Below are 23,165 nucleotides of genomic sequence, written 5' to 3'. Positions count from 1 at the left end.
TGTCTGAGTGCCAAGAAGAATCCCAAAAGATTTACTTTCACAAGTGGAGCATTACGGCTAATGCTATATTGCTCCACTAGATATTGATATTAAAAAAATCTTTATTAGAAACTGCTTTGGGATTATTTCAATTGTAATGGACACGGAGATAATAAGCAAGAAAGAGAGAGAGGTCATGCAAATGGGAATAAGGGAGAGAAGGAGAAAAGAATAGAGGAGAGAAAGAAAGATGAGAGAATACAAGATAACACCATAGAAGACTGCTTCTACACCTGCAGAAACACATATAACAACAGCAATGTTACTGAAAAGTGACAGTACTAACGAATGCAAGATGTATTTAGTGGTAACTGTGGCTCAATATAGAACATCTGTGTATCTGTTAACACCTAAATCCAAACACCTGTGGGTGAGTGAGCTTGTGTGTGCAAGATTTTTACATAAAAAAATGCAAGTGTGAGGAGCCACAGACCTGCCCCCCTGGACCCAAGACAGGCATGGAGGAGATCTGAGCCAGAGACATCCAAAGGCCCCCCAGAGCACACGAACCCCAGGAGAACCATCACCGGAACTACCGCTAGCAGCCCCCTCTTTCCAGGGGAACCACCTAGCAGCCACAGTACAGAAGCCCCAGGGAGCTGCAGCAACGAGCCCACAGACCCCGCCAGCAGCCATCTACGCCGGAGCAGATCCAGCCATGGACCCAGTGACCTGAGGCCCCGGAGCACATCACCACCCAGCAGAGGCCCTACAGAGAGGCCCAGGAGCCCAGGGGCCCAGGCACACACCAAAGCACCCAGCCCAGGACACCGAGAACCACCAAAACACCAGCAGGCAGACACCAACCACCAGCAGGGAGTGTGGTGGGGAGGAAATAGGCCCCACATTTGATGGGGGTCCTACAGTGATCCAGGAGTATGCTACAGACATGTTCCAAAAGACATGTAGCTGTAATTGCTTTGAAAGGTGATTCTATAGAAACCATGGATTGTAATTTTTTCAGTTCACAATAATTCGCTACTTTGTGTTCGTTTATCACAAAACAATCCCAATAAAACACACCAAAGGTTGTAACTGGAATGTGCAGAAATGTGAACAAGTCTAATGGGTATGAATACTTCTCAATGTGCAGCACAATCTGGAGTAAAACTTTCTTCTCTGGATATTAGCAAAATCAGAATCCTCTTTTTTGGCCAGGGTAGTCCACACAAACAAGGAATTTGACTTAGGTCCCAATTTATTTTCAATATACAAACATTTTAAATTGGTGGAAAGTAAAAATTTCCTTTTATAGAGCATTTGCTCATTTCTTAATAATAATTGTTGGAAACGCAAGGTTATACAAGTTTCCCTGCTTTTGTAAACCTCTAAAAAGTTATCACTCTCTCTGTAAATAATTTGATTTATATGACCTGTTCTTATTGTCCTTTAGTTCAGATGAACTGAATCACCTCCAGGAGTTTCTCTCAGGTGCAAATATTCAATAAATGCATACATCAGAATATTCAAACATATGCACAGAAGTTTTATTTGTGTCTGTAATGCATGTCTCCACTTGTCTGGGCCCCTTACAAGTCAGTTTTTCAAGTGTTTCCCACTATCTCACACATTATTAAATGACAACACATTCTTATGATCTTAATTTACCCTGGTTGACATATAAACACACACAAATACAGGAAAGATTAGAATACCCATCATATCTGGTGGTGCTGAAAGCTGCTGTCAAAGGGAGAAGGTCATTTTATGATTTTCATTCAGCATGCGTGCGAGATGGGCAGTTTGAGGTGATGGCAGCCGAGAAAGGAGGCAGGCGGGTTTTTGGATCCTCTGATGACTCTTTGCAGATGTTTAGAGCAGCTTGTAATTTGTTGAGACAATAGTAGGTGCAGATATGCCTGAGAGACGGTGGAATGAAAGAGATTTTGTGCGTTTAGTCAACATTTTGATATATTATTTATTGACTTATGTGTATTATGAGTTAGGTGGTAAACGTATTTTAATTGTACACCAAAAACAGACAAGTTCTTTTTTCTGGAATGTTGTGCCTGACTTTTCTGTATGAGGGCCAAACTAGCTTCTTTTTGTAATGTGTAACTCTGTGACACTGCAGTATGAAGTCATTAAATCAGCTTAGCTTCATCAATTAGCTTGCATGGATGTGTGCTTGTACATATGTGCACGTAAATATTCACCTGCATGCTTCCATGTGTTTCGCTGTGTGTGAAAACGGGCTTGTGAGGAGGTCAAGCATGAAAACAACAGCAAGCAGTGACCACAATTAGCGATAAAGCTCTGCTCCTATTATGGGGCTGTTTGACCTGTACGTTTTATTGTGAGAAAAGTGGAGATAAGACCTCGAGGAGAGTGTAGGCAATTTGGAGAGTTAATTGGGACTAAGGGCCCAGAGGGAGCTTGGAGGACAAAGCAAGGTGGTTTTGATGTGGGGAGGACGGAGCAAAGGCGAGCAGTGTGGTAATAAGGGTGTTTTAGGGACTCCCTGCGGACGGACTCGGAACATTGGGACATAAACTCAACCTAGCGAAGCGTGATCACCCCTCACTGACTTCACTGCTTTGTGACAGAGGGGCGAGAGGTTAAAAGAGAGGTTCAGGTCTGATTTGTGTCCAGCTTTTAATTGTTCTTAAAGCAGTTACTGGCTGATCAGATAGAGAATTACGAAATGAGAAATGTGACTGCTCATACTGTGGTTTAATATCTAAAAACATTCATATCTAAAAACTTACAACTGAACATTTTCTTCTTTCTCCTGATTACATTTATAAATACTGTATATCCTTGATGGTGCTAGATTGATTTTAATCAACACTACTCATCCATTTATCATCCACTTCTCACGTTACAAGGCCTACATCTTGCTTGTGTAGGTTTAGCTTTTTTAGCACAAATATAAATCAAAACAAAATATCGATAAAAATAAAAGCATCGGTGAAGTTCAACTCAAAGCCAGGCTAAAAATAGGTTTGTAATTTATTATTTTAAAAGCAAACTATAAAGAAATTGTAGTGTGTGTAAAGAGAAACAACCACCCACACCTGCAACACCAGTCTAAATAAACCATAACTAGCCAATTTAACACAATGAGAACAATACAACAAAACAAGTTCCTGTTAATGAATCTTACAACAAATGAAATTGAACACATCAAATGTAAAGAGGAACAAACCCTTTTTATTTGGACTGGAGTTATTTCTTTGCATATTTCCCTGGTGTGGACTGCAGATATGAGTACCCCTTTGACATCCCCATTTAAAAGAACTGTTTTCTAACTCATCAGCAGTATAAACAGTTAAAATTATTGATCAGCTGTAAATTAACCTAGATAGAAAGACTGAATGTAGTGTAAATAATGTTTTTGAAAAAGCTAAGGCCATTTTTCACACAGATACCTAAAGCTTGTTGAGCTTTTTTAAGCTGCTACCCAACAGATGATGGTAGAAGAGATCACACTCTCCACAACAGACTTGTAAAATGTGCAGCACCTTGCTGCAAACAGTGTATGACCTAAGCTTCTTCAAGAAGTACTGTCTGCTTCACTATTGCATCTCCAGTCCAGTCTGTTGAGGTCCAGGTGTTTTTATTCCTCCACCACATCCACTTCTTGTCACATGATGGAAATAGTGTTTGACCTATTCCTGTTTCTGCTAAAATCTACAATGATCTCCTTTGACATATAAGATGATTGTTTCCACACCATGCGACAAAGTGGTCCACCAGCTCTCAGTAATAAGTTTTTTCTCCTTCTCTGACGCGCCCGATGACTGCAGAGTCATCTGAGTATTTCTGCAGATGACAGAACTCAGTTTGTCATGGACGTCTGAGGTGTACATAGTGAAAAGGAGGGGTGAGAGTGCAGTGCCCTGTGGTCCTCCTGTGCTGCTGACCTACTGATCCGACACATAATCTTTTAATCTCACAAACTGTGGTCTATTTGTCAGATAGTCATTGATCCAGGAAATAGTTGAGGCCTCCACTTGTGTCTTCTGAAGTTTCTAAAATTATAAATTGAACTGAACTATTGAAGACACCTTAAAAACAATCAAAATCACACCTCAAAATTAAGGTTGCAACTCCCGATGGACAGTAATATTTTCTTTTAGTGCTTATTCTGTGCGTACCACAGGGGGGCACTTACTCCTTATTTGCTGGAGATGCAATTAAGCAACAAAAAAACGTGGGGTCACTGACATACAGCCTTTTGGAGTTTTTATTTTTTTTTGGCTTAATTGCGCCCCACAGGTTATGCTGCCCGTGCATCAAGCCACATTGCCCAATAAGAACAAAAGGAAAATTACACCAGAATAATTGTTACTGTCAGCTGTCTACAGACCCTAACCTGGTACAGCACTTTGACTTGTCTTGCTACTGAAATGTGCTATATAAATAAACTTGCCTTGCCTTGGTACTTGTTAGTTCTTTACTAGTTGACTGTTTTTATGAGTTCCATACAGACATGCTGTCACATGCTCTTATGCTTTGCTACTTACAAAACATTCCCTTCTGTGTCACCATTTGTTGTCACCTTACATACTCTAACTAACCCTGTCACTATACTCATACTTTTTTTTTATTTTATTTGTATTATATCACCAGTCTGTCAGCATCAAGTGGCCCTGGGATAGAAGCATTGCACAAGGTTGTCATCATAAACAAATCTCTGCAAGTGCGTCTTACCACTTCAGTCAACCTGCGCTCTCTGTCCTTATCCAGACTGTGACCTGCCCATGAAATAATAACACAGCCTGACCGTGACTCATAGAGTAGAATAGGGGTAGGGAATAAGGGAGATTTAACTGCATTACCTCAGCTGTTTGAAGTATTTCCTGTTTGGTTTAGGTACCCAGTTGTACTTCTGCAGCCCTTAACCCTCTTAGTCTAAATCACGAGAGAAACAGGTGACTATGTTTGTTTAGGCTTGTTTAGACCTGTGTGGGTAACATTTGGAGTTCAGTAACAGAAAATTATTTGTTTCAGATTATTCAGAAATGTTGTCCCTTTTTTTATGCTTTTTGCTAGTTTACTTTGTAGGTCCTTGGTATTTTTAACAAATAATTCAGGCTTATTATTTACTGTTAAAAATTATAGTTCTCAAAACATCAAATAAACTTACCATGAAAACCTTTCTTGGTTGTAACTCTACTATACAGTTAACTATGTTGGGTTTCTTTGGTTGGTTGAAGTTTGCGCATTTTGAGAAATTTACTGTGCCAGCCACAATCATTGGAATCCCTGGTAAAGATGTGTAAAACGCCTCTAAATAAATTAATATTGTATTACAGTAAGATTATATTATTTTTTTAGTGAGCAGTAAATATTAAGAAATAATAGTTAAGTAAATCACTTGTGGCACAGATATCTGTTATGGCTTGCGAGATATAGGACCCCAGAATGCAGACTAGAAGGCAGCATGTCGGTAAGTAAAAAGGTTTTAATGACAAAAACAAAAACTCACTCACAGCAGGAGGCAGGAACAAAACAACAAACGGGCAGGCGAGACAGGCAAGACATGATCCGAAAACAAGACTTGAGCATGAAAAATGTTTCCCCGATGACTAACTGAACAGGTGTGTATATATGGAGTGAAAACCAGGTGGAGCAAGGAGACAGATTAACTTGGAGCAGGTGAACCGAATAAACTTGGTCGTCCCCAGCAGGCACAGAGTTCCGGCAGGCGACCGGACCTGCACCACAGAGTTCTGGGCGGTCGGCAGCGAAGCCGTGGAGACCTGCGACAAAGACGTGGCGGCCTGTCAAAACGTTCCTTAAACCCCTCAGGAACAGGGTTCAGCGGTGCTTCCTCCTCGAACCCCTCGTCGCAGGGTTCAGAAGCCAGAATGAGGACTAGATGCTCCTTGAACCCTTCTGGAACAGGGTCCGGCGGCGCTTCCTCCTCGAACTCCTCGTCGCAGGGTTCAGAAGCCAGAATGAGAACCGGTTCTTCACTGAACCCCTGCAAACTAGGAACAGGAGCTGAGGCATCGGCGGGACCCTCAGTGGTGTGGGCAGAGGCGTCGCCAGGGCCCCCGATGACTTGAGCCGGGGCGTCCCTCTTACGACGTCCTCTGCGACATGGGGAGGGGGTTGAGGCTGACTTAGGGACAGGCGTCATCAAATGCTGTGGTGTGTCTGTGGACCTGGAGTCGGGCTGTGGTGCGTCTGTGGACCTGGAGTCGGGTTGTGGTGTGTCTGTGGACCTGGAGTCGGGCTGTGGTGTGTCTGTGGACCTGGACTGCTCTGCAGCAGCGCTCCTGCAGACAAGGCGTGGGCAAAGGTCGGCGGCAGTAAAACTGCCTTACTGCAGTCTCATAATCCCTCTCCATCTGCCTGATTCTGTCCATCAGCTCAGGAGAAGAATACATGAGGCTGGTCTTCCTGAAGCTCTTTATCTGGCGTGCATAGAACCTCAGCCGCTCCTCCAGTTCATCAGGCGAAGACTCAGTGCCATGGGCGGAGCTGCAGCGAGCCTGGCAGACAGTGCTGTGGCAGACGAAGATGCGGGACTACTAGCTGCAGCCCTCACGTTGGCTGGCAGGGAAACCACCTCCTCGGCAGCCGAACCACAGGAAGGCGCTCTGCGCCGACGTCTCTTGCGGCGGAAGGAGGCCGAAGACTTCACTGCCGGACCAGAGTGCGCAGCCAGAAGAGCAGGCGGAGAACTGCGCTGAACCGCCTCACGCTCCATCTGCTCCAGCAGCAATGGAGAGGGTAGAACCTCCAGGTCGGTCGGCAGATTCCTCATCGCCTCCTCCTTCTGCCGTTCAACCCAGTGATCCAAGGCGTCTGCCTTCTGTTTCTCCGCGGGGTCCATGGTTGGCGGAAACATTCTGTAATGGTTTGTGAGATATAGGACCCCAGAATGCAGACTAGAAGGCAGCATGTCGGTAAGTAAAAAGGTTTTAATGACAAAAACAAAAACTCACTCACAGCAGGAGGCAAGAACAAAACAACAAACGGGCAGGCGAGACAGGCAAGACATGATCCGAAAACAAGACTTGAGCATGAAAAATGTTTCCCCCGATGACTAACTGAGCAGGTGTGTATATATGGAGTGAAAACCAGGTGGAGCAAGGAGACAGATTAACTTGGAGCAGGTGAACCGAATAAACTTAACAGACAGAACAAAACATGGCTGCGGCAAAAACAGAGACTCTAATATACAAACAAAACCTAACTTGACAAAACATGAACAAGACTAAAACATGACCAGAAAAATAAACAGAAGCATGATTCAAAACTTGAACTGTGAAAAACATAAGAAAAAACCCGAAACCAAAAACCAAATCATAACAATATCTGTAAAAGCAAGTAACTGCTGGTGATAGTCTGTAAAACTGTAATATTTCAACCTTGAGCAAGTTAAAAACTATTCGTTAAAAATGGCATCTATTCTTTTATTTAAAGGAATTCTTGTGTCTCAGGTGATTTTGCTTAAAGCAATTATTTAGTAATGAAACTTTGTTTTCCTACTAAATGAATGTAATCAAATTAAAGGCTGGATTTCAGCAATGTTCATTGTGAGATTATCCAACTGCAATAAAACATAAATGTTTTTTTTTAATACTTTTTACACATTTTTACCAGTGTTGCCAATAAATGTGGTCAATACTGTTAAGTAGTGTGGAAAACTCATTTCTTTTTTTCATATCTTGCTTCCAAGCAGCCAGACCTTTTCATAAACTTTTGAAGCCACTTCGATCAACATTTCTGAAGGTTTTTTTAAATTTTACTCTGGGCAGTTCAGTAGTTTTCTGTCCAGTACCTGAGGATTTGTTCAGAGGAAGATGTTGTTGCCTTTGTATATTAAGCCCCTTGACCCACAACAGCAATACACAGCATACTTGCTTTGTGCAAAGCTTCCACAGTATTGTTACAAGTGCAAAAATGTATTTTCTTGGGCTGGCTTTGGGTGAATACATCTAAAGTCTGTAGAAGAAGTTGAAGGAGTTGCTGAGTTCCTGCACACATGTCGTTTATTAGCCTCATACTTAGCCAGCTGCGCCATCTAGTGGCAACACCTTTAAACACGCTTGACATGCTTTCATTTAAAAACATTTGCAAAAATAAATGTTTTCATTGTCTCACAATCATTTCTCTCTTTCTCTGTCTTTGTTTTCATCTACAGGATGCTGGTCCCTCTGTTTGATGACGACACTGGTCTCCTCATGCTCGCTGGCCTTGTAAGTGTTACATTAAGACCATTTGTTTTGCTCCTCGTAAACATGTTGAAAATACTCAGATTTAGTAATGGTTTTTTCTCTCCTGTTAGGGAGACACTGCAATTGATTGCTTTGAAGTCTCCACATCTGAGCCTTTCCTAACTCAAGGTGAATTTGGGTTGCTTTTGTAAATGCTTAGAGATTTTTACACTCTCCTATAGTGTTTATTGTCTCTCTTTCTTGATTTTCTCCCAGTGAGTCACTGTATGACTGATGCTTCAACACGAGGTATTGCCATGGTACCAAAACTGGCATTGGAAGTCATTTCCTGTGAAGTCACGCGTGTTCTTCAGCTGACAGACAGCTGCATCGTGCCGATCAGCTACCAAGTCCCTCGCAAGGTATTGCAGGCAAACAACAGATTTATAACCTGTGCATTCGTTAGGATTTTTCTATCCATATATGCTTTATTGCTTGCACTTTTGGACATGATTTTTTGCAGAATTCAGGCCATGAGTTCCATGATGACCTTTATCCGGATACGGTGGGCACCACTCCAGCCATGTCTGCAGAGGAGTGGTGGCAGGGAGGGAACAAGCAGGTAACAGAACCTCCCTCACAACAAGTTACGAGAGTTTAAAGGCTGCACAGATAGCTCAAACATGCACTTCTGTTTGTCCTAAGGTGGAAAAGGTTGGCCTCCACCCAGGCAAGCGACCCAAACCAGCAGCAAAACAACCACCTGGTAAAAAGGAGCTGCCCAGTGGAGGAAGTAAAGAGGTAAAAGTTATGTTTTTTTTTCCAAAACAGAGAGTGCTTTATGTTTAATTAGAAGAATTTATAACAGCCATGACAGCCATCGGTCTGCTTTTACAGGATCAGCCTCGAGGCTCCTCCACCTCCAGTAGTCCTCTAAGCACCCCCAGCAGCAGCGCTGCCCCGTCCCACTCTCCCTCCTCCACCTCTGGTCTCTCCTCAGGCTTCCTGCCCAGTCCCAGCCAGAGCGGAAAAGCAATCCAAAACCTGATGGGTAGAAACTTACAGATGCGCGCACCCGAATTCTAGCATCTATAATTCTAGAATTATTATCTCTTTTATATGTTTTTAAAAAATAAGGTTTTCTTTTTTGTCCAGGAACAACATCCAAATTCCGACACATCCAGGGTGCAGTGATGCACCGCGACAAGCACATCACCAACATCCGCAACCTCAACCTGACGACACCAGGCGAGTGTGACGGCTTCTGTGTAAACCGCCAACGTGTGGCTGTGCCACTCGCCATCTCAGGAGGCCAGATTGCTGTGTTTGAGGTATATATTAAAAAAACGTTTTATTTTGTATACTTAAGGAAAGGAAAAGAGAAATATATTGCCAAAAAGTACACAAAGTCCTGCAAGCAGCCATGTGTCTGTGCAGGATTGTATAATTTCAAATGTCCCAACACTAAATACAGAGTTTGCAAGGTCCCTATATCCTGCTGGGTGAATTATTGGTCATTTTTGGACAATAAAAAGTGGAGGTAAAGAGGAAAATAACAGTGCAGTATGCTAAACATGTTAAAATTAGTTGAAAGTATACAGTATGGAATGAATCCTAACACAGTAACTGTCCTTATTCAAAACTTATTGTACATAATGAATGTGGGACTTCCAGTTGAGCTTGATGTCTATTATGGCCCCTGAGAATTAGTTTTTAAATTCTAGTTTTACAATATCCAAATACAATCAATTTAGTTTTCTTCAAATAAAGTAACACATTTCTTTTGTCGTGTTCTCAAGTATACTTATAATTTTGTCCCTGGAAATAAAGATATTAGAATTATTTGCAAACAGTATGAGGTTTAATACTTTTGAGATACTTTTGAGATATTACAGAAATTGTTTATTAAAATAGTAAACAGGGCTTATTGTTCATCCTTGTGGGATACCACAAACAATGTCCACACATGCAGATTAGAACCTTGCCTAATTTGCAGACTGTATGGTAGTTGGTAGAAGTAAAACCACAGCTGGTGTTGTGCTGTACTGTTCTAAGCTGTTGTTGCTTGACTTTGTTCCTCTCCTCAGCGGTCTGGGCCAGGGAGGCAGCCAGACACGGCTCTGCCCACCATCCAAAACTCTGTAAACGTGGCTGACCTTTCTTGGGACCCCTTTGACGCACACAGACTGGCAGTGGGTGAGTAAATCCATCCCAACTAACAAACTCCACCTCTTCCTCACAAAGTTATATTGTACGTTTGGTGATTTCCTTCGTGCTTCTTCAGTATCTTATTTCCCATTGAACCAAGGATGTGTAAATATAATTTTCTGACTGTTTATATACGAAACTCTCTTTCTAGCTGGAGATGATGCTAAAATCAGAGTGTGGCAGGTACCTAAGGGCGGGCTGAAAGAGACCCTGACTGAGCCCAAGCTTGTCTTGCAAGGTAGGTCATATTCCATAAAGAAACGAGGTCAATCTAAATCTATTTGTAGGGATTCAGGCCTGGGATGAAGGATAAACAAAGCTTTTTTATTAAGAATTTTGAATGCAACAAAGTTGGGAGAGGTTTCCTAAAATCATTGTAAAAGAAAAGGGACGTGGACATTTCCTTGTGTGACTTCACGTCTCAGTTTGACAGTAACTATGGCAGAGTGAAGCAAAGGTTATTGACGGCTGCTGTGACTCCATGTAGGCCACACAGAGAAGATCTACTCCATCAAGTTTCACCCTCTAGCCAGTGGAGTCCTGGTGTCCTCATCATACGATCTCACAGTCAGACTGTGGAACCTGGAGAGTGGTGAGCAGGTCAAGGTTCTCACTGGACATCAGGACCAGGTGGGTGGTGTATTTACCGTAACAAAGAAAATGATTTAAAAAGCACAAACTGGAGGTGCAGATATGTATCCATACGCCAGAGTGAAACTCATCAAGGGTTTCCTCTTGGTTTGGTTCTTCCCGGTGTTCCTGTTCAGGTGTTTGGAATAGCATGGAGCCCAGACGGCAAGCTGCTGGCGACTGTTTGCAAGGATGGGAAAGTTCGCGTCTATGACCCTCGCAACTCTACAGCACCTGTGCAAGTGTGTATGACCATAAATGTTGTATGGCAAACGAAAAAATTATTTGTGATGCGAAAGGAAAATGATACATGGTTTCCCAAATTAATTTTACAAATATAAATCTGAAAGGTGTGGGCTGCTTTTGTCTTAAGCCCCCTTAACTCTGATACCCCTAAATAAAATCCAGTGCCATTAACCGCCTTTAATAGTTGCCTAAATGGTACATATAGTCCAGCTGTGTGTCATTTTTTCCTAGTATGATTACAGCGGTCCTGTGAAGGCCTAGGAGGTCTGTTAGAGAACATTAGTGAACAAACAGTGAAGATCGAGAAACACTATTTCAAGCTTTCAGAGGACTGCTCAATATATCTACTACAAATGGGGAGATTATGGCACAACTGTAAACCTTCCCTAAGGAGGCTTGCCATGGCAAGCCATAAAAATTGGCAAGCCAGAGTGTTATTCAAATAAGCAGCCAAGAAGATGATGTTATCTCTGTAGGAGCTGCAGATGTCCACAGCTCAGGTGGACAAATATATTGACAAGGCAACTATTTGTTGTGCACTCCACAAATCTGGCCCTTATAGAAGAATAGCAAAAAGAGATACATTTTTGGAAGCAAGCCATATGAGTTCCTACAGTTTGTCACAAATGATGTAGAGAACACCAATATGTGGATGAAGGAGCTCTGGTTAGGTAAAACCAAAATGAAACTTGCATGCCTTTGTGCACATAGCACGCAAAATGCTATTGATAGAGGAAAACGAACACTACACATCACCCGCAGCATCATTGCGTGGATGCGTTTCCTCGGGGAGAGGGAAGGTGTCTTCAGAGTTGATAGGCATATGGGTTGACCTAAAAAGAGGAGAATCCTGGAAGAAAATCTGTTAGAGGCTGCAAAAGATTTTAGACCTGGGCAGAGGTTCTCCTTCCAGCAGAACATCCCAAAACATACAGCCAGAGCTACAATGCAATGGTTTAGATCAAATTCATGTCAGAATGTCCTCAATGACAGTCCATATTTAAATTCAATTTAGTCCATTTTATTCAGCTACTTTAATGTTATTTTACATTTTAAATCAAATTGATGAGACTATGTAAACTTGATAATTAAAGTTCACATAAGTTCTCTATCCTATCTGACTGAGCTTGTGTTTTCACAACAAACCATGTTGCATTTTCTTTCCACTGTATAATTATGTTGGTCTATCAAACAAATCATGATAGAAAGCAGTACTATAATCATAATGTTACAAAGTTCAAGGGGTCTGAATATGTTTGCAGAGTACTGTTCTTAACAGCTTAGATTCAGTCCATTTTTTCAATATGTTAAATATTGCTGTCTCAACTGTGAAACAGTTGTCATTGTATTTTCGTTTTTTCCCAGGAGGGTCCGGGTCCAGAGGGCCACAGAGGAGCTCGTGTGGTCTGGGTGTGCGATGGAAAGTACCTGCTGGTGTCAGGATTTGACAAGTACTGGAAAATAAGTCCTTTTAAATTACAATCCTCCTGTGACAGAGCAGCATTTACCAGGAAAAGTAACCCCTCATTCTTGTCCTCCGTCTTATCGTTTTCAGTCGCAGTGAAAGAGGACTTTATCTGTTCTCCGCTGACTCCCTGTCCTCCGGGCCTATAGCGAATGCTGCTCTAAATGTAGCTCCCTCCACACTTATCCCTTTTTACGACCCTGACACCAGCGTTGTAATTCTCACTGGAAAAGTAAGTTCACAGATAAATTGGTGCAAATGTCTGCAGAGTATCTCACAGCTACAGCTTACTTTGCATTAAATTATCATTTTTGCTGTTCTTTAGGGTGACACCAGAGTTTACATTTATGAGGTGGTCCCAGAAGATCCATACTTTATTGAATGCAGCAGTTTTAACTCTCCTGAGCCTCACAAGGTACCAAGCTGACTTCTTTCAGCCTAATAAAATTAATGCGTCAGTATAAGTTGGAATAATTGGTTCTCCACTCTGTATGCAGGGACTGGCCTTTTTGCCTAAAACGGAGTGCAACGTGCGAGATGTGGAGATGGCTGTGGGACTGATGCTCACCAAGACAACCATTGAGCCGGTGGCCTTCAGAGTGCCCCGAGTTAAAGTGAGCTAACTGCACCCCCTTATGTACACCTACAGGAACACCTACCTTTCATCTACCTTTCCCTTGTGTATATATCTAATGAATATCACATATTTCCTCTTTGGCTTTTCAGAAAGATTTCTTCCAGGACGATGTGTACCCAGACACAGACGTGTGGTGGGAGCCTGCACTCACCGCCTCCGCCTGGCTTTCGGGCTCCAATGGCCAGCACAAAAAACTCAGCCTGAAGCCCAAAGACATGACGCCAGGTGCAGACACAACACAGCTCTTAAATGTTCATCAAAATGCTTTCTTTACATCAGCATGCCGTCTATGGCCATGTCCTGGTACGTTTGGTTGCTTCATGCAGGGCTGTGTTTTTTTCTCAGTGAGCGAGGCCCCCAAAGAGGCTCCGGTGAGGAAATACCTGCCCTCGTCTGTTTACCTGGAGGAAAAAACGGATGAACAGAAAAAGGAGGAGGTGAAACTCTGCATGTTTTTTGCTGCCTAGTTTGTCTTAGATCAGATATGGATCTGCAGTAGTATCTGAAAAAGCACTTCTGTGTCTTCCTGAGATCTTAACACTCTGTGTGTGGGTGTGTGTGTGTCTGTAATCCAGCTCCTGAGTGCCATGGTGGCTAAGCTGGGGAATATGGATGACCCGCTGCCACAGGAGTCCTATGAGGGTGTGGATGACGAGGAATGGGTGAGTAAATGTGACAACTTCTTCAAAATAAAACAAAAAAATCTAGTAGTGCATAGTGGTGAAGTAGAAGGAAAGACATACATATTTTTAAAAAACTTTTACGCATATAAATCTGAAAAGTGTGGCTTGCGTTTGTACTCAGCACACCTGTGTTATTTTTTTGTAGAACTGACAAATTTTGTCAATTTTTCTTTGCAACAAAGTTTATTCCAAGGCTGAAAGGAAAGTCTCTGAACATTATTTTTCAAGTCTTGTCAAAGATTCCTAGTTGGATTGAGGTGTAAACTTTGACTAGGCCATTTTAGCACATCAATATGTTTAGATCTAAACCACTTCATTGTAGGTCTGGTTGCATGTTTGGGGTCTGTGTCCCATGTGATACTTTTTCCCAGTCTCAAGCCTTTCTGCAACCGCTAACAGGTTTTCTTTCAGGTCAGTCAGTCATTTTCTACTGCTTATTCAATAGTGGGTCACAGGGAAGCTGGTGCCTATCTCCAGCAGTCTATGGGCGAGAGGCGGGGTACACCCTGGACAGGTCGCCAGTCCGTCACAGGGCAACACACAAACAACCATACACACACTCATTCACACACCTAAGGGCAATTTAGAGAGACCAATTAACCTAACAGGCATGTCTTTGGACTGTGGGAGGAAGCCGGAGTACCCGTTGAGAACCCACGCATGCACAGGGAGAACATGCAAACTCCATGCAGAAAGACCCCAGGCCGGGAATCGAACCCAGGACCTTCTTGCTGCAAGGCAACAGTGCTACCAACTGTGCCACCATGCAGCCCCATTTTCTGTCAGGATTGACCTTTATTTGGCTTTATTACCTTCCCATCAGCTCTGACAAACTTCCCTATACCTGCTGAAGAAAAGCATCCCCACAGCATAATCCTGCCACCAGCAGGTGTCACTTTGGGGATGTTGGATTCAGTGTTAGTTTTATGTTGCACATAACATTTTGCATGCAGGCCAAATCGTTCAACTTTAGTCTCATCTTGGCAGAGCACTTTCTACCACATATTCCACACATTGCTTAGGGTAACAATATCCTTCTTTTTGCCACTCCCCATAAAGGTGGGTTAGTGGACCGCACAACTAATAGTTGCCCTGGTGACAGATTCTCCTACCTGAGCTGTGGATATCTGCAGCTCCTCCAGAGTCACCATGGGCCTAATAGCTGCTTCTCTGATTAATGCTGTGCTTCCACTTCTTGTCGGTTTAGGTAGACGGCCATGTCTTGTTAGTTCTCCATGAGTGCTCCACAACATGTTTAAAGTTTGGCACATTGTTCGATTTTCTAACCCTGCTTAAAACGATGCTGTTTTTTTAACTAATGTTCTCTTAACAAACTTCTGAGACCTACACACAACAGCTAGATTTATACTAAAATTAAATGACACATGGTGACATCTGGAGGCAGTTGGTAACTTTTCTGATTTTACGTGTAAAACATGAAAACTATGTATCATTTCACAATACTTGCTGCTACTACTTTGTGCCCGTTTATTACATAAAATCTCAATATAATACATATAAGTTTTTGTTTGAAATGTGACAAAATAAAAGTTTAAGGAGGTGAAAATACTTTTTGAGGCAGTGCATTTTGGTGATTTGGTAATAATGTGTTTTTGTAAAAATCTGTATCTCTTTAGTTTGTGTTTATGTGTATTTGCATTATATTTACAAGTTATTTGTGTTTTTAACTTCATGTCACAGTTTAATATCTTCAGGAAATCAGATAAATCTAAACTGAGTGGAATGAAGTTTAAAGCTTCTTGTCACTGCTATCAAAAAGGATGGCAGAGCCTTTATTACTGGTTATTTTTTTTTACCTGATCTGATTTATGTCTCCCTGTTATTCAGGATGATTGAAGGGAAAGTCATCGTCTGGGCTTTGCTTCAAGTCATGGTGCCAACAGTAGAGAGGAGAAGACACCTCAAGGATTATTTTGCAATTTGTGTTTGAGTCACCGTAGCCTACTGAACAACAGAAAAATTACATTACATAAAAACTCTTGTGGTTTAAATTGAACTAAAAACACTTTTAATACCCCTCTGTAGGGTATTCAACATTCAGTTTGAACTTAAAATTGTTTTTCCTCTATACAGACCACAGACATATGTGTTGGCACCCTTGGTAAAGATGTGGAAAAGGCCTTCAAATGAATTAATTTTCTGTTTCAGTAGCATAAAATCAAACTGAAATTTTTACAATCCAACTTTTCATTTGAGTATTTTATGGAAAAAAAATCCCATAATACCAAATAATTGGTTTAACAAAATTACTGGTGGCACAGTTATTGGTATTTGTCAAAATCCCTTTAAGAAATGGGACTAACGACTTGTTTTAATGCACACTTTACTTTTTTAGAGATCAAAGTTCCTTCTAATTTAGAATCCAAGACTTTCAATTTACCTGGAGTTTAAACCACGATACACAAACTGAGCAGGAAGGTAATAAAGGTTAAAAAGAAATCTCCAAATTTAGCTATTGGAGAACTGCAGCAAAGAGTGGCATCTAGGGGTCACCAGGTTCCTACCATCAGCTACTGGGTTCCTTCCATAATTGTAATAACAGCCAACAGATCAACCAGAAAGGATGGTCAGGTACAAACTGTCTGAGTTTATATAATGTCATCAACCTCTGTCAGTGTAAACTTGCACTTGTGAAAAGTATAGCACTGTGGATCTCACACACTACCTGAAATTTAGTATATCAGGCTATTTTATTCTGGACTTGAAATACTCCATCTGCTAATACAGCCAGTAGATCTGCACGGGCCATCTAGGGTGTGGCCCATTTGATTCACTATTAGAAATGGTGTGTAAACCATGCCTACTGGATGTATCAACTGGATGTTTGGCCGTGACGCCAGAAAAAAACAATCTCTTCTTCCATCACAAATGTAGACGTGGAGTTTACTGAACTCTTCTGAAACTTTAACTGGAACTCTGTGCTTTGGTCAGATGAGGCTAATATTGGATGGATGAATGTGTGGAAAGGTGCCTCATGGCCGTTGTTAGGTATGGAGGATCTGTGATGCTGTGGGCCTTTTTGTCTGGAAAAAGGCCCACAGCAACATAAAAACATTTAAAACATGTGGCCAAATCAACACAGAAATGGTTCAGCGGATATAAATTTAACCCTCTTCCATGGCCGTCCCTGTCCCCAGACCTAAATCCTACAGAAAGGTCTTTGTATAATCCGAGCTTGGGAAATGTAGGAAGAAGTGCTCTCCTATTGGCAAATATGGTCTGAACAAAGTCTTGGTAATGACTGATCAGAATCAGAATCAGCTTTATTGCCAAGTTCGTACATACAAATAAGGAATTTGACTCCGGTACACTTTGCTCTCTGGTTTTTGTTTTTTTGCATTAAAGAATATACAAATATACACATATATAAATAAATGATGCACTAGGGATTTTTGAAAACCAAATGTTTTTTCATGTAAATGTTGCTCCGACTGAATAAATGTGCTGAAATTAAAACACATTTGTTCTAACTGATACTGAGAGATTATGCTACCGCAATGAAACATTTATTTATTTCAAAACTTTCTACGCATCTTTACCAGGGGTGCCAATAAATGTGTCTGCATCTGTATATCATTGACGTATTTGTCTGATCTGATGAATTCACGAGAGATAATCAAACATAACCACACAATAAAGGAACAAATCATGAATATCTCAAGGATTTTTTATGTGTCACTAATCAGAGGCGATCACTGAATATTCAGATATAAATAAAATCTGTTACACCTGAATGTTTGCTTCAACAAGGGACCACTGCTTTCCTTTATAATGGCCAGCTATAATAGGACAAGCTTGTAAGACTTATTGTCTTCCACTCTGATTATGCAAATCACACTCAGTTACTGTAACATGTTCAAGCTTCAGCAGCAGATACTACCTTAAACTTCAGGAAACAACAGGGTCATCATGGTTTTTATTTGTCAAAGAACGGGAATCTCTGATATTAGTAACAATAGGTTTCCTTCCTTTTTAAGCCAAAACTGGAATACAGTTTTTTTTTACCATGATTTGTATTAGTGTATTTTTTTAGGTTTTTAATTAACTCTTTTGGCATTAAGGAAATTTGGTTTGAGGAGAAACAATGATTATTTTTCGCAGGGCTTTTTAACCTTTTAGTGAATCATTCCCTTTTATTTGCAGGCTTGTCTGACATTTTTAACTTTGATCCATGCTGATATTCTGACAGTTTTAAGAAAAGTACTCCTTGAATGGGATATTTTTACTAATCATGGTGTTAATTAGACAAACAGCACAGTGTTAGTAATTTAGAGTGAAGCCATCATTGTGTAGTCATCACTCAGGGGTGCGTAGGAGTCCATTCTTTGATCCAACCATGTTTTTTACATCCTCAGAAGGACTAATGTGTTCCAGCCAAATCAGCGGTGCATTTTCCTGCTTGTCATGTTGAACTCGTGTATGGTGGATGTCACTGAATATATTTTATTGTGATTTTAAAGGCCTGTTATATGTTTTGATTGGATTAACTTGCCTTGGGCTTTGTTTTTTATAGTAAGTAGAACAGTGTGGTTTTGTTTTTTATAGTAATGGTTTGTGAAACTTTTTCAAAACTGTCTTGCAATAAACACCATATGAACTCTGTTTTCTTATGTGCAGTTAACTCACTGTGGTTAGCAGTGTTGCTGTATTTATGGCAGACAAAAAAATATTCATCTCAGTGTTTGTTTTTTTAATTATTTTTAACATTCAGTAAAAGGTAGAAATGTAGTTTTCAAGATACTTATTGCACTTTAACAGTATTCACTTTGTGTAGTAAGTCAAATATAATTTTTTCACCAAAAGAGTACCTTGCAGTAGTATTACTACCACTTGAACACATTTTTCAGATTAAAACCACAAACTTGATTTTATTTTATTTTTCAAAAAGTTTTACAAGTCAAAAATTTTAAAAATGTGGCATGCATTGTATAATGTCCAGCGAGTCAAGGTGAAACTTCACCCCAGGTTCCGTCTGACCAGGTTCTATGAAGAATAAAAGGGGTTTAATACAAATAGATGACATTTCCGGGTTTGTATTTGTAAAAAATTAAAAGAATAAGTTTGTGTTGGTATGTCACGAAACTTTTTGTGATTACTTATGCAAGGTAGATAGATAGATAGATAGATAGATAGATAGATAGATAGATAGATAGATAGATAGATAGATAGATAGATAGATAGATAGATAGATAGATAGATAGATAGATAGATAGATAGATAGATAGATAGATAGATAGATAGATAGATAGATAGATAGATAGATAGATAGATAGATAGATAGATAGATAGCGCCCTCAGGAGTCACAATATCTGATGGTCAATGATTATAGTTTAACACATGCAGACGAGGCAGCATTTATACTTCCCCGCCAGCAGAGGGCAGTAATTAAAACTTCGACCTCCAAGCTGAATCTTCTTGAATGTTGAGTTTTCGACCTTCCTTGAATTATGACGCTTCTGTAACCTTCAGTGTACATGTGTGAAAACAGGAGTCGGCATCTCGGCAGTGGAAGCTGTGTATTAATATAAAAATGGTAAGAACATATTAATATTAAGTTTAATGTGATTATTTACGGGGTTTACTCTGGCTTTGTGAAATTAAGGGATATTTTAGTGCTGCTGTGTCTTTAAGTGGCTTCACATGAAAAGAGCTTTGGAAATAAGATGAATGTGTTTGTGTGCTGAGTTCAGTCTCTGTGTCTTGTCGACACTGTCAATAACAGTATTTAATCTGAACCCTTTCAGGCTAAATACCTCGCTCAGATCGTAGTGATGGGTGTTCAGGTGGTGGGACGAGCATTTGCCCGGGCTTTACGGCAGGAGTATGCAGGTATGTTTCTCAGTTATTTTTTACGACGTTTACTCAAAGCCACAACAGCTCTGGAGACTTTTCTTGTTATTCACCAAAGGTCTCAGTGCTTTGATCTCTGGGCCTGTTTAGTTTTCGTTTTTTACCAGAGAAAAAGTGCTCAGTCGTGTTGGGAAATTTCTTAGCCCAACAATCCAGAAGCAATGTGGTGCTAATAAACAAAGTTGCTCCTAGATGATGTTTTTATACTATTCTTTAATTATGGCGTTGGCAACACTGTGACACTCTTCGTAGCCTAGAAAAGTGTGCAGTTTGATTTAGGTGTTTTGCAGTTCTGTAAATTAAATAAATATTTGTATTTCCAGCCTTGCTTGCCCCAATAAATGTATCCATCCATCTGGTCTCAGAAAGCTTCATTCTCAACATGAGAAAGGGATTGTGGTGAATGGAGAAAATAACTTTACTCCAGTCCTTTGCAGTTCAGCCATTCCACTTCCTGCAGAGCAGTTGTTTTTATTGAAGAGAAGTGACTTTTTTTTTTTTGCCAATTGCAGTCATGACCTCATGGCCAGCATCCAAAAAATCTGTTTCACTGTGTGTGCAGAAACCTTTACACCAAGCTCTGCACTGGTTGCCAATCAATCTCTTACTTGAGTCCCATTTAGGTGACGGTCCTGGCACTTGCTGATCTTTGTCTCTACGCCCTGAAGCTTCACAGTGGGAGATCCTGTGCTTGTTGAGAATTTATTGAACAGTTGATTTGAGTGCAATGTTACTAACAGGAATACCCTTGCCAGTGAAGCCCTTCTTATGCAAAGCCATGATGGCGGCACATTTCATGGCAGGTGCATGACGTTTCAAGCACAGCTCCCTTCTAAAGCAACTCTTCTGGTTTTTATATTTAGGAGGAGAGGGTGATATCAGCTACGCACATCATCATTAACACTTTATTATAAGATCACTGAAACATGTCACTTTATGGAAGGTCATTTTATGGAAGAGCTGAAAAACTGCAAATTAGGTAATTTTCTTACATTTTTATTACTTTTGCCTTTCCTCAGCTCAATCTTTATAGCTGCCTAGACTCTATGCAAATTACCACCCTCAGAACAAGACTAAAGTATTTAAAACTGATGATAGATTAAATTTGAGGATGATGACTGTGTGGACATTTAAACCTTAAGAAGGTGAAGAAATATTGTGCAAATTGTACAAATATTGTGTCTTAAAGAATCTGGAGTCAGTGTAGATTTCCTGTTGAACATGTCTCTATGGCTGAGCTCAGCCATCCTGCAGAAGAAGCTTATTTCAGCTGATTGTATCTGGGATCTTATTCTCTGGGTCATCATCTATATCTCATGACCACAGACAATGCCTGGAACATAGATGGGCCAGTAAATTTAGAGGTTTTTGTTTTTTTAATCACAACAGACTGGAGCAGCTTTGGCATTGCTGTAGACAAAGCTCAGATCTATCTATCGCTCTAAAGAGGGCCTTCCTGGCACTTCCCACTGGGATGAGGGCCTGTATATACTGGAGGGACTATATATATTTCTGCTGAACTGGGAACTCATTTGCATCCCCCAGAATGAGCTGGAGAATGTCGCTGAGGAGAGGGCTGCATGTGTTTCTCCCTCGTATACCAATGACGTTCACAACCCGACATTGGATAGGCGCAAAACCGATGGATGGGTGGACAATCGGAGTAGAAGAATATCTCAGAGTATCTCAAAGCTCTACAGAGACTGTTAGCTTTGAGATACTCTGACATTAACCCATTACCATGGCATCACTTCAGGATGGATCTCTTGTTTTTTCCTCTCCCAGCAAGTCAGGCAGCTGCCCAAGCCAGGGGCCGAACTGGGCAGGAGTCAGCTGCAGCATCCAGCATCTCTGGGATGAGTCTGCAGGAGGCTCAACAAATCCTCAATATCTCCACACTCAGTCCTGAAGAGATTCAGAAGGTACAAACAGGGACCCCTGTGTCCTCTTCACTGAAATGTATACGTCACAAAGGGTAGGCTTAAATAAATGTTCCACATTTCAGCTTCTCTTACAAAAAGACTTGGACCCGGCACTGAGTCCAATTTGGAGTTTAGTGTAATGATGAAATCAAAACTTTTTTGCGAAAAAAAAGAAAAAGTAAAGTCAGTTAATTATTACTTTAATTATTTCTGAATGGTGTTAGGTTTTACTGTTGCTGAGAATGTTAAATAAAAGTGCCTCGACACTAACACTGAACTGTTTATCGTCTGCAGAACTATGAGCACCTTTTCAAAGCCAATGAAAAGTCAGTGGGAGGTTCATTTTATCTGCAGTCAAAAGTGAGTAGTTTGTATTTTCACCTAAAAGACATGCAGGCTCAATGTGATGTTTTTTGATCTATGTTTAAATAAAAATGTTTTCATTTTAGTTGAAATTGTTTGAGATCCTCTGCTACAAACCAGTATATACTTATGCATAGATGCATCATTGTCCTGTAACATTTGCTTCAAAAGGTTTTTGTCCACAGTTCATTCAGTGTTGAGAAGTCTGATAAATTATAGAAAATGATTTTATTATTTTTCAGGTCTTTTTTCCATTAGCTTAGATTTTAGCAACTTCCTTTCCTTCCTTCCTTCTTTTCGTGTCCATCCTACCCTTCTGTCCTTTTCTCATTGCATCCTTGTGTAAATGTCTTATCTTCCTTTTTTCTTCCTTCCTCCATGGTCCTATCTCACTTTAGTGTCCTTCCTTCCAATTGTCATTTTTTGCATTCCTGTTTTTGCCATGTCCTCTCTTCCTTGTGTATTTCCTTCCTTTATGTCTATTTCCTGTTTAATGTCCTTCAACCTTTCCTTTCTTTCGTTCTTACTTGTGCCCTTTCCCTTTACTGTGGGAAATATAAAAATCGAAGATGTTTTGTATAAAAGCAGATTTCTACAGTATGTTTGTAAGTACTTTTTACCTTGCAAAATGCCAGAATTCTGCATTAACAAAATATCACTCAAACCTCAGAGTAGGTTGTTACTGAGTTGTTCTGATGTTTTTGCAGTTGCAGTATAATTTAGTGTTTCAGCTGATTTATCCTCTACTGCCAGTCATTCCTGTGATATTTGTTTTTTCTTTCCAGGTGGTGCGAGCTAAAGAGCGTCTGGACGAGGAGCTAAATATTCAGAAACAAGAACAAAACCAGCAGTCGCAGCAAAATCCAGAAACATAAAGAAAAAAATGTACACCTCTTTTCTTCCCCCGAATCCTCTGTAAATTATAACCCAATAAAGCCTTTTCTTTAGTCTTGGGTCTGTGGCAACGTATTCCCATTTTGCAA

General features: G+C 40.7%; 1 protein-coding gene across 4 annotated transcripts in view; it reads left to right on the top strand.

Moving 5' to 3' along the window:
• The window catches only part of LOC124862927 (mitochondrial import inner membrane translocase subunit TIM16-like), a 164,940-nt gene extending 141,805 nt beyond the window's left edge, over positions 1–23,135 (top strand). For 2 of the 4 annotated variants that reach the window (XM_047357130.1, XM_047357129.1), the window contains exons 10-28: positions 8,144–8,198; positions 8,288–8,345; positions 8,433–8,578; positions 8,680–8,778; positions 8,862–8,957; positions 9,054–9,207; positions 9,312–9,487; positions 10,244–10,352; positions 10,516–10,602; positions 10,852–10,994; positions 11,132–11,236; positions 12,606–12,691; positions 12,796–12,937; positions 13,031–13,120; positions 13,203–13,319; positions 13,432–13,567; positions 13,688–13,779; positions 13,918–14,004; positions 15,874–18,648. In XM_047357130.1, the coding sequence (XP_047213086.1) occupies positions 8,144–8,198; positions 8,288–8,345; positions 8,433–8,578; positions 8,680–8,778; positions 8,862–8,957; positions 9,054–9,207; positions 9,312–9,487; positions 10,244–10,352; positions 10,516–10,602; positions 10,852–10,994; positions 11,132–11,236; positions 12,606–12,691; positions 12,796–12,937; positions 13,031–13,120; positions 13,203–13,319; positions 13,432–13,567; positions 13,688–13,779; positions 13,918–14,004; positions 15,874–15,882 (1,987 nt within the window). In that variant the 3' untranslated portion in view covers positions 15,883–18,648. Of the gene's footprint in view, positions 1–8,143; positions 8,199–8,287; positions 8,346–8,432; positions 8,579–8,679; positions 8,779–8,861; positions 8,958–9,053; positions 9,208–9,311; positions 9,488–10,243; positions 10,353–10,515; positions 10,603–10,851; positions 10,995–11,131; positions 11,237–12,605; positions 12,692–12,795; positions 12,938–13,030; positions 13,121–13,202; positions 13,320–13,431; positions 13,568–13,687; positions 13,780–13,917; positions 14,005–15,873; positions 18,649–19,430; positions 19,581–19,791; positions 19,877–21,682; positions 21,820–22,113; positions 22,180–22,967 lie in introns of those variants that run through there. The other 2 variants (XM_047357132.1, XM_047357131.1) reach the window with 2 other exon arrangements.
• The last annotated feature ends 30 nt before the right edge of the window (positions 23,136–23,165 follow it).

This window comes from Girardinichthys multiradiatus, chromosome X (genome assembly GCF_021462225.1).
Source record: "Girardinichthys multiradiatus isolate DD_20200921_A chromosome X, DD_fGirMul_XY1, whole genome shotgun sequence".
Lineage (NCBI taxonomy): Eukaryota > Metazoa > Chordata > Actinopteri > Cyprinodontiformes > Goodeidae > Girardinichthys > Girardinichthys multiradiatus.
Note: the sequence above shows the minus strand (reverse complement) of the source record. Positions and strands in the feature narration are given on the sequence as shown.